This window comes from Callithrix jacchus, chromosome 21 (assembly GCF_049354715.1).
Source record: "Callithrix jacchus isolate 240 chromosome 21, calJac240_pri, whole genome shotgun sequence".
NCBI classification, from domain to species: Eukaryota; Metazoa; Chordata; class Mammalia; order Primates; family Cebidae; genus Callithrix; species Callithrix jacchus.
Genome location: NC_133522.1, coordinates 50,121,387 through 50,132,412, shown reverse-complemented (window position 1 = coordinate 50,132,412; position 11,026 = coordinate 50,121,387). Strand labels below are relative to the sequence as shown.

The window sequence follows — 11,026 nt, the reverse complement described above, 5'->3', positions numbered from 1 at the left end:
CCAGGAGGGCACCAGTCCTTCACCCACACATCCTCATCCTTTGCTTCTAGCCACTTGTCCTCCAGATAGAAACCCCCACGGGCCCAGGTACTCCATCGTGTCAGTGCCTACTTCCTCCAAACAGTGGAACCAGACCCCCCGCCACGTGCTGGGCCTGTCTGGACCACCAGGACCACGTGGCCCCACCCAGCACCGGCGCACTCTGTTCTAGCTCTCACCAGAAGGGTGAGCAGCGCTGGAGGTCTTCGTCCTCCGAGCACAGCGACATTCAGGCAGCGTGGCATGAGGGAAGCAGGCAGGGATGGCACTGCCTCCACTCACACACTGGGCCCGGCTCCCCACCCTCCCCGCATCTGCACAGGGGAGCAGAGCAAAGCCCACCAAGACCCTCACAATGCAGACGCCCCCGTGACTCACTCTGCACACACTGGGCACAGCAGGGCCAGCACGCACACTGGACAGGCTCTCACCTTCCACTTCAAATCGCCTGATGCTTTCCAAACAGAAACCACCTGAAACTGCTAACCATTTTTAAGCATCTGCTTGGTGAAACATCTCTACATTCACACATTTCAGTCAACACAGTGTACACTGAGAACTCATTTGCTCCCCCCAAAAATACTGAAAGTACTTTAAAATATAAACACTCATTAAAAAGACAATAAAAATAAAATCAGGAATTACTGTCATATAGGTGGAGGTAATACCTAACCTGAATGTGAAGTAAGGTAAGAAAACCGAGCACTAAATTATCTCTGAGATTCCTGGCAGCAAAGGTGAAAAGAGAGAGGTCCTGTTGCTAGAGAAACTGAAGCATCCCATTGACTGGCCTTGAAACATCAAACACCAGTACTCCTGGCCTTGGAAAAAGAGCTGTTTTAGATCTCAGTGAGTAGAAAAGCAAGGCACAGGGCCAGGCGCGGTGGCTCACACCTGTAATCCCAGCACTTTGGGAGGCCAAGGCGGGAGTATCACTTGAGGCCAGGAGTTCGAGACTGGCCTGGCCAACGTGGTGAAACCCTGTCTCTACTAAAACTACAAAAGTTAGCTGGGTGTGGTGGTGCATGCCCATAATCCCAGCTACTGGGGAGGCTGAGGCAGAAGTGATTGAGTCCGGGAGGTGGAGGCTGCAGTGAGCCGAGATCACGCCAGGGCAGGGCTTCCCACAACAGGCACAGCCGGAGGGGCAGGAAGCAGGCAGGGCCCGCATGTGTGGCTGCTGCCTGCCCCTGGGCGATCGACCCTGGACTTCCCACAGGTCTCTCTCGGTACTGCTCACCCCATCACTGGAATGAAATTTTGGCACTAGAGTTACTGAAAACAAACGTTGTGAGAATAAAGGACAGTGTGAGCAGCACATCCCACTTAGCTCTCTAGAAAAACCTGGTCTCTGCTACTTTGCTCCTGAAACAGGGCTCATGTTCCAATGTACTCGGAACATACTGACAGGGCTCATGTTTACCCACAATGCACTCTGTAGGCAAAGAGGGCAAGCCAGCTCCCCAGCACAGGACTTATCAGCGCCTTCAGCAGGTGAACCTGCACCCAAGCCCCCTCTCGTGAGCCCTCACGCTGTGGAGTGTGCCCTTCCTCCTCTGAGTGCATATCCACAGCCTGCGGCCCCAGGTGGCAGAGGCTGCCACGGTAGAAGGAAAGAGGACTGCCACCATGGACAGCCCAGGCTGAAGTCCCACTGGGATCATCTCCTGACGGTGTCGTCACGGGCAGTCACTCCGTTTCTCTAAGCTTCAGGTTCCTCATCCGTCGAGCGGATCTGGTGGCAAAACCTCCCTGCCTGAATGTGCTGCTGCACCCGAGTGCGGGGGTGGGGCACAGCATACATGTCTGTGACACCTGCCTCGGGGGACAGCAGAAGCAGCATCAGTCACCGGCGAGGGTCTGCTGGAACAGACACTAGGGCCCCAGGCCGAGGGGGTCCTTGGAGGCGGGCGCGCTGGGCAGAGACTTCAGGTACTCCAGGTGCCGGCGGGCATCCTCCTGGTTGTGGCGCACATAGTACACGACATAGGTGATGACCATGGTGAACCAGCCGAACATGGTGACCAGCATGGCCACGTCGGTGGTCCTATGGGGGACACTGCAGAGGCTGGCACCTGCGTCCAGAGCCTGAACCAGAGGCTTCCCCACGAACTTCTCCTGCACCGAGGTGTGGCAGGTGATCTCGTCCACAGAGTCTGGGTCCAGCTTCAGCTCCCACAGGGCCTCCTGCAGGGCACACTCACAGTGCAGGGGGTTGTGGGACAGGCGTATCTTGGCGCCGAGCTTGCCCAGGGCATCCTTGGGGATCCGCTGGATACGGTTGAAGGACAGGTCCAGCAGCCGCAGGCCCCCAGCCAGGCCCGTGAAGGTGGAGGGGCCAATGGCCTCGATGGCGTTGCGGGACAGATCCAGCTCCCTGAGCCGGTGCAGGTGCTGGAAGGCCCCATCTGGGAGGTGGGAGATCTGGTTGGCGTGGAGCTTCAGGAGCACGGTGTCGGTGGGGATGTCCTGGGGGACCTCCTGCAGGCCCCGAAAGCTACAGTCTACAGCCACGGACCCCACGTGGTCAGGGCACTGGCAGGGCTGTGGGCAGGAGTCTCCCAGGCACAGGCAGAAGAGGAGGAAGAGGCAAGACGCCCGGGCGAAGACCAGCAGCAGTGAGGGGTGAGGTGGGCCCATGGAGCCCATACTGACCTGGCCTGGGGCAGGGATACGTGCCCTCTGCTACGGCCTGGGGATGGAACTCTTCGCGGGGACAAGGCCTCCTCCAACCAGACGCGAACCCGCCGTCCTGCCCCCCTGGGAGAAGCAGTGTGCTCCACTCTGGCAGCTCTGAAAGGGAAGAAGCAGGAGGGAGGGGGGTAGGGAAGAAGGAGGGAGGTGGTCAGCGCTGCCTGCTGCAGTCACCTGGGAAACGCAGTGGGGATGGTGCCGAGTGCCCACTGAAGGGTCTGGGGTGGGGAGGCGCCTCGTTAAACAGCTCTGCCTGAAACTTACTTCTGGAGACTCCCAGTATGTGCCTGGGAGGAGCATCGCACAAGTGCAGGGAGCTGGCACCGCCAGGGGGTCCTGCGTGACCCAGGCGGTGGTCACTGCGGCCAGCCCTGGCCACCTACCGCACCGCTGGGGACCAAACGCCGGGCGGCCGGGAGGCGGCGGCCTGGGAGCACCAAGCCCCTCCTCAGGGTGGAAGCCGGGAGGCTGGGGACGGCTGGAGCTCCTCCCGAACCTGGAGCGCGGGTCAGGCCGGGCACGTGGCCGGGCACCAGCGGGCGCTCGCGCGCCAGGGGCTACTCCCGCGGCCATCGCCCGGCTGACTCCCACAACCCCGGAAAATCGGAATAACCCAGCATGCGCTTCCCCGCCCGCCCTGACGGAGTCGCGGCTCGCACCGGGCACGGAACCGCGCCTTTTCTTCAACCCCCCGGAGAAGGAAACGGAGAAAACAGAAGCCAAGCCCTGTGCGCGCGGCCCGCTCTGGGCGTGGATGGCGGGGCCGCGCGCAGAGCTGCCGGGCGGGGCGCGGACCCCGGGACCTCCAGCCTTTAGGCCCTCGGCCCTGGGACCCCCGGAACCTGGGACCCCGGGACCCGGCACTCGCGGCGGGGGATGGGCACGGGTAAGCGGGGGAGCCACGCTCCCGGGGCTGGGTGAGGGCTTTACCTGCGCGGCTGCGGCTGGAGGCTGCTCTGCGAGCCGCTGCCGGGCCTCTCGGAGCCCGCCACACCCCTCCGCAACACCCGGCGCGGCGGCGACCCCGCTGCCCCTGCGCCCGCGCCCCCGACCACTCGCTGGGGAGGCCGCGGCTCCGGCCTGCGTGGGCGAGGGGCGGGGAGGGGCGGGGTCTGGACCGAAGGGCGTGGCAAAAGGCGGAGACTGGCGGGGGTCGATCCCGTGGGGCGGGGCCTAGGGGCAGGGGCGGGGAAGGGGCGTGGCATGCAGGGAAACCTGAAGGGGACTTGTAGTTAGGCAGGGGCGGGGTTTGGGGGCGGGGCCTAATGTAGGGCGGGGATTGAGGGAGATGGGGCGGGGCGTGGGAGGGGCCGGTGTGAGGCTTTAGACGGAGCTGGTTCTGAGACCCAGGTCGCAAGGGCTGTGGGCGGGCTGTGGGCGTGGTTTTGGGGGTGTGGGCGTGGTTGTGGCGTGTGGGCGGTGCCTGCGGGCCGGGAGGGGCTGTGGGTCGAGACCCTGGCCCTCACTCTGGGCAAATCCTCTCTTCCCTCTGGCACCGGACTTATGGGGCTTGAAGACACTGGGTCTGCGGGAAACCCATGCTAGGGGGTGAGTAGGGCTAGATCTCCGTCCGTTTATGTCCTCTCCTGCGCACGACCCCAGCTCCTCCACCCGGCGTATAAGGCAGGAAATGCAGGATGGGGGCATTTGAGCTGGACCTGGGCTGTTCTCATGGTTTTCAAAAAGTAGTTTTGTCGTGGCGTAATTGATAAAGCCACATACTTCAATTTGATACGTTTTGACACTTGGATACTCCTGTGAAACCATCACCACAATCTGTGTAGTAAACACCCTGGGTTCCCTCTTGGTCATCTCATCACAGGCAAGCACTGATCTGCCTTCTGTCACTACTGATTACTTTGCATTTCCTGAGATTTGCATAAGTTGAATCACACAGTATATACTTGTGTAGCTTCTTTCACTCGGCACAAGCATCTTTTAGATTCGCCTGTGTGTTGTGTGTATCAATGCGGACTTCCTTTACCAGCGCGTGGTCCAGCGTATGAATGTACCACGGTGTGCATCCACTCACCAGCTGTGGGCATTTGGGTTGTTTCTGGTGCCGACTCTTACAGATAAAGCTTATCCAAACATTGTGTACAGGTCTTTGGATGAAGACTTTTCTTTCTCTTGACCCCATATCTAGGAGCGGAGTGGCTGGATGCCATGGCAGCCGTATGTTAAACCTTTTTTAAAAACTGCCAAGGTGATTGTACGGTTTTACATTCCACATCCTCGCCAGCGCTTGGTATGGTCCATCTTTTCAATTTCAGATATTTTAACAGGTGTGTGGCAGTAGACGGAATCGTGTTTTTAAGTTGCGTTTTCCCGTTGGCCAGTGGTGTTGAACACTGTTTCATCTGTTTATTCCCCATCCCTGCAGGAAGTGTTGAGCTCAAATCTTTTTTTTTTTTTTTGAGGCGGAGTTTCGCTCTTGTTACCCAGGCTGGAGTGCAATGGCGTGATCTTGGCTCACCGCAACCTCCACCTCCTGGGTTCAGGCAATTCTCCTGCCTCAGCCTCCTGAGTAGAAGGGATTACAGGCACACGCCACCATGCCCAGCTAATTTCTTTTTATTTTTAGTAGAGACGGGGTTTCGCCATGTTGACCAGGATGGTCTCGATCTCTTGACCTCGTGATCCACCCACCTCGGCCTCCCAAAGTGCTGAAATTACAGGCGTGAGCCACCGCGCCCGGCCTCTTTTACTCACTTTTAACTGGGTTGTTTATTTTCTCGTTACTGAGTTTTGGAGTTGGTTGTATATTTTGGATACAAGTCCTTTATCAGATATGAGATCTGTAAATGTTTTCACTGAGCCTTTGGATTGTGTCTTCATTCTCATAACAGTCTTTCCCAGAGCAGACGTTTTTAATTTTGAGAAAGTCCAATTTATCTGTTTTTCTTATACAGATACTGCTTTATGTAAGAAATCTTTGCCTCACCCAAAGTCACAAGGGTTTTAGAGTTTTAAAGATTTGCATTTGGGTCTATTACCTATTTTAAGTTGATTTGGGTTTATGGTTTGAGATATAATTCAAAGTTTATGTTTTGTGTATGTGGCTAATTAGTTTTTTCAAGGCTGTTCAAAAGACTATCCTTTCTCTGGTTTGCTGAGAGTTTTTTTAATGGGGAATAAAAGTTGGATTTTGTTTTTCTGCGCCTGTTGAGAATCTTTTTGCTTGATGGTCTGTTAATATGATAGAGCATACTGATTGCTTTTAAAGTGTTAAACCAATCTTGTGTCCTTGGGATATACTTCACGTGGTCATGATGTATTATCATTTTTATATGTGGTTGAATTATTTAATGGATATACAACTGCTGAGGTTACTTTATTCTTGACTGAATGTATGTAGTTTGTATCACTCAAGAAACTGCCCATTTCATACACTTTGTTGAATTTATTAGCATAAAGTTGTTCATAATATTCCCTTATCCTTTCAACATCTGTGAAGTATGAAGTGATGTCACCTTTCTCATTTCTGATACTGGTAATTTGTGGCTTTTTTTTTTACTGAACAATCAGATAGAAATTTATCAATTACATTGATCCTCAAAGAAATAGCTTTGGCCGGGCGCGGTGGCTCAAGCCTGTAATCCCAGCACTTTCGGAGGCCGAGGCGGGTGAATCACGAGGTCAAGAGATCGAGACCATCCTGGTCAACATGGTGAGACCCCGTCTCTACTAAAAATACAAAAATTAGCTGGGCATGGTGGCGCGTGCCTGTAATCCCAGCTACTCAGGAGGCTGAGGCAGGAGAATTGCCTGAACCCAGGAGGCGGAGGTTGCCGTGAGCTGAGATCTCACCATTGCACTCCAGCCTGGGTAACAAGAGTGAAACTCCGTCTCAAAAAAAAAAAAAAGAAATAGCTTTTCGGTTTCACTGAATGTTGTCCTTTTTTTTTCATTGACTCTCACTCTTATCTTTATTCTTTCTTTTGCTTACTTTTTTTTTTTTTTTTTTGAGACAGAGTCTTGCTTTTCTGCCCAAGCTGCAGTACAGTGGGGCGATCTCAGCTCACTGCAACCTCCATCTCCCAGGTTCAAGCATTTCTCCCGCCTCAGCCTCCTGAGTAGCCGGGATTACAGGCATGAGCCACCAGCCTGGCTAATTTTTGTATTTTTTGTAGAGACGGGGTTTCGCCATGTTGGCCAGGCTGGTTTCAAACTCCTGACCTCAAGTGATCTGCCCACCTCAGCCTCCCAAAGTGCCAGGATTACAGGCGTGAGCCACCGCACTGGCCTCTTTTGCTTACATTGGGTTTGACTTTCTCTTCATTTTTAGGTTTCTTAATGTGGAAGCTGGGATCACTGATGTGTGACCCTCTTTACTAGTATAAGCATCTAGCACTATAAATTTCCCTCTAAGTCCAGCTTTAACTGCATCCCAGAAATTTTGACATATTGTATTTTTGTTTCCATTAAGTTTATAATAATTTACAATTTTCCCTCTGATTTTTTTTTTTGATCCATGAGTTTAGAAGGACGCTATTTCATTTTCAGATATTTGGGTGTTTTCCAGAGCCCTTTCTGCTATTGATCATTAATTTAAATCCATTGTTGTGAGAGGACATAGTCTATGTTTTGGATCCTTTCAAATTTATTGAGACTCATTCACGGCCCCAACAATGGTTGGCAGTTGTATGTGCACTTGAATCTGTGTTCTGCTGCTCAGTGGATCGCCCTATAAATGGTAACGACTGTGTTATTGAGTAGTCTAAATTATCACCCACTTTCTGTCTACTTGCTCTGCTAATTACTGAGAGACCAGCCTGGGCAACAAAGTGAGACACCATCTTTATAAAAAAATCAAAAAATTAGCCATGCATGGTGGCATGTGCCTGCTACCTGGGAGGCTGAGGCAGGAGGATTTCTTGAGCCCATGAAGTCAAGGCTGCAGTGAGCCCTGATTGTGCCACTGCATTTGAGCCTGGGCTACAGAGGCAGTCAGAGGTTTCCACACCCCTATCAAGCAAGCAAGCAAATTCTTAATAGTGGTGTCGAAACCTCTGACTGCAGATTCACATTCACCTGTAATTGTTCCTTGCAGCTCTCTCAGCTTTTGCTGCTGTGCTTTGAGACCTGCGCTCACATCGTGCATGCTCTTGAGTGGCTGACCTCTGTGTCATCACGAAATGACCCTCTTCGTCCCTAGACTCCGACTTGAAATTGACTCCTGCTTTCCTTCGATTAGTTTAGCTCGGGATAACTACTTTCGCCTTTTTCCTTTTTACCTAGTGTGTCTTATACTTAAATTAGCTTCCTTGGAGATTTCACTAGGATCAAAGTATCAGCTTCGACATGTTCGTTAACTTTAAAAAAAGTGGTAACCGCTTTTCAGTGGTGAAACCACCTCATCCGCGTGGCAAACTCGGCCATCAGGGTGAGGCAGGCTGGCATCACGCACCCTCGGTACAGCACTCTGAGAAGGACGTCATTTCTCCGATATTCCTGCCAAAATGCATCGCCCTTTTCCAATCTCAAGAACACCCCAGGCACACCCCGACTGAGAAACACTCTAAAAAGTGACTGGTCAGTGCGTTCAAAGGCAAAAAGCTCGTGGAAGACAAGACAGAAGTGAGTGACAGCTGAGTGCAGCGTGGAGCCCTGGAAGGGACAGAACACGAGGGGAGGAACTGCAGAAGCTGAGTGGGGGCAGCGGTCCGGCTTGCCCGGTTTTGCGGGGGTGACTCTGGCCTTGCTGACCTTGTTTTGAGGTGAGGATCACTCTGGCCGGCCGGTGTGTGCTCATTCTTCCCTGGACGCTCCAGCCGGCCCTGTTCCTCTGAACTGTCTCCCAGCCTCAGGTCTCCCTCAGGCTTCCATGTGTGTTCCCCAGCTGGCTTCCCAGCAGCGGCTCTGCTGCCCTTTCAGTGGCTGCCCCAGGGCAGAGCGTGACCCACCCCCCGCTTCTCCAGCCCCAGCAGGTCAGGCATTTGGTAAGATCCTCCAAGCAAGCGCCACCACCCTTGCCTGGACCCCACACTGTCACCGCAACACCTTCTCCACAACACACGGTTAGGATTTTTGCTCGAAATCAGCAATTACCTCTTAAAGGGATTAAAATAATATGAACGGTGAAGCTGATATGTTAAAAGCGGAAGAGACGCCAAACCCAAACATTCCGGGATATTTTAAATATTTAAGTCAGATGAATTCACTCAGTTGCCACTGAACACTGCCGTGTAGACAGGAATGAATCCGCAGACGTTACAGAGTGAAGGAGGCAGGTTCCGCTTCAGGAGGTTCAGGAGCAGATGAGGCTCGTGGTGGGGTGAGGAGGTCAGGAGCGTGGGGACAGCCACGCAGGGGGCTCCAGGGCTCCGGGGTCTGGAGAGGACCCGGTGCTGGCTGTTGACATAGGTAAGAACCCATCTGCTGCTCACACCTGGGAGGCGTGTGAGTGACTAAGCGGGCATTATGCCACCGTCAAGACGTTGCACATGTGCAGCATGCGCGCTGGTCTGGACACTTCAGGTGCCGATGGAGGAGTCAGGGGTGCTCGCGTGAAGCCACACAGTGAGCACCTTCTCTGGGTCCCGTGGGTCCTGCGCGTGTGGCCTGCCCCATTTGGTGAAGACATCAGCGGACTGCCAGAGCCCTGCACACAGCCTGGCAGTGCTCTCAAAAAAACCACCTCCTCCTGCCTCCCAGGTCTGAGCGCTGTGGCCTCCCTCATGGCTGTGATTGGGTTCCGGGCTGAGCATCTCACACTCTTGTCTGCCCAGGATCCAGCCTTGTGGTCTGGGGTAAGAAGCAGCCACCAGAGCGTCTGGCCCGGCGAGGTCTGAGTGCATCTCACTGGCGATTGGCGTGGAGGAGCTGCCGCTGCGGCATCCACGGGGCTGGGACACCCTCAGGCCAACGATTAAAACGTCCTGAGTGAGGGGACCAGGGCTGCCCACCCCACACTCAGAGACAAAGCGGCCTCAGATGAGCGCCACCCCACTGCCACGGCTGGCCACTGGGTGCAGGCTGGCCACCCTACAGCCCCTGCCTCCACAGTCGCCCCTCCAGGCCTGGCCCTGCCCCTCACCCAGCCTGGGGACCCTCAGACAGAGCCCCCGGCCTTCTCACAGGCAGGGCAGGGGCAGCACCCTGGCGAGGACCGGCTGCAGCAGCCACACTCCCCAGGGCCTCTGCCAACATGAATTGCCTTTCAGTCAGTTGGTCCTCAGTGGCTTTGGCCAGACTGAGCCTTCCCCTGAGCTCCCTGAATCCCTGGATTTCTCTGTCAATCTTGAAAACCTGGACTGGCGATGTTCCTTCCTGGGCCTGCCAGCACGGTCTGTACCGCCTGGCCATCCTTCCCGGAGTCCCTCCAGCCACCTGAGCCACCTCCTCGACCCTGGCTCCCAGCCTGCCCCGTTTCCCAGGGTCCTCCCTTGGATTTCCAGAGCCCCCCTCGTTGTGGGCTCCCCCACACACCCACCCACCCACCCCGACCTCTGGCTTTCCCTTGCTCCAAGTCACCTAAGCTTTGCCGATTTTGTTGCTTTCTTCCAAGAACTGGTTTGTGAATCTATTTATCGTACCAGTTCCTTATTTTTCCTATTTCATTAAAATCTGACATTGCCTTTGTCTTCGCCTCTGGGTTTATTTTGTAGCTATTTTTTGAACCTCTTGAGTCATAAACTTAGACCATCTATTTCTGTCTTTTCATTCTCAAACAAGTGCATTTAAGGTTATGATTGTTACTCCGAAAACCCTCCAGCCGCGCCGGCAAGAAGCACCCGCGGGGTGGCACGCACCCTCGCATTCTCTCTCACGTCTCATTTCTCCTCCACTGGACCTGCAGGGCGTCCCAGCTGGAGGCAATGTGAGGGGGCCCCTGGGGGTGCTGCTGCAGCCCCTATGGCTCTCCGGAGAGAACCCCTGCTTTGTTAGGGAGGACAGCTGCCCAGCTCAAACTCCCCACTTCCTTCCTCTAGCTCCCTGTGGCTGAGTCTCAGGGCAAAGCCCACTCTCCCGGTGGCCCTGCCCTCCCCACAATCACCCAGCCCAGGAAACAGAAGGAGGTGAGGCCTCCTGTGCACCAGGTCGGGTGGTGAGGACAGAAGCCCCTCACAGGGGGCAGAGCCAAGGAGGGCTGCATTCCCAGCAGGGCCCGCTGGCCGACAGCGCCACTGCGGAGCTGGCCAGGGGCCCGGCGCTCAGGGTCTGAGGGTGCCTGGAGCTCCACTCACGCCAGCTGTCCTCTCACGGCACGCGCCCCGCATCCTGGTGTGACTCCTGCGCTGTGGCCGGAGGGTGTGGCCAGCAGGGTGGGGGTGCTTCGGAAGCTTGCTGG

At 55.0% G+C, this 11,026-nt stretch overlaps 2 protein-coding genes across 2 annotated transcripts; one reads left to right on the top strand and one right to left on the bottom strand.

The window, feature by feature from the left end:
• Positions 1–528: 528 nt before the first annotated feature.
• LRRC3 (leucine rich repeat containing 3) lies at positions 529–3,840 on the bottom strand. Its single transcript, XM_035282955.3, has 2 exons — positions 3,664–3,840; positions 529–2,832 (listed from the first exon to the last, which is right to left on the bottom strand). Exon 2 carries the CDS (start codon positions 2,686–2,688, stop codon positions 1,915–1,917), a length of 774 nt encoding a protein of 257 aa, XP_035138846.1. The 5' UTR covers positions 2,689–2,832; positions 3,664–3,840; the 3' UTR covers positions 529–1,914.
• LOC144580656 (uncharacterized) lies at positions 2,738–10,315 on the top strand. Its single transcript, XM_078358603.1, has 3 exons — positions 2,738–2,813; positions 2,949–3,619; positions 7,787–10,315. The coding sequence occupies exons 1-3, from the start codon at positions 2,738–2,740 to the stop codon at positions 7,889–7,891; spliced, it is 852 nt and encodes a 283-aa protein (XP_078214729.1). The 3' UTR covers positions 7,892–10,315.
• Positions 10,316–11,026: the final 711 nt, after the last annotated feature.

Bases quoted from the DNA above. Each gene is read 5' to 3' on its own strand.
- LRRC3 (XM_035282955.3), bottom strand. From the start codon at position 2,688: ATGGGCTCCATGGGCCCACCTCACCCCTCACTGCTGCTGGTCTTCGCC.
- LOC144580656 (XM_078358603.1), top strand. From the start codon at position 2,738: ATGGAACTCTTCGCGGGGACAAGGCCTCCTCCAACCAGACGCGAACCC. The intron at 2,814-2,948 runs GTGCTCCACTCT...TGCCCACTGAAG, and splicing joins GCCCCCCTGGGAGAAGCAGT to GGTCTGGGGTGGGGAGGCGC. The intron at 3,620-7,786 runs GTAAGCGGGGGA...TGTTCCTTGCAG, and splicing joins GCGGCGGGGGATGGGCACGG to CTCTCTCAGCTTTTGCTGCT.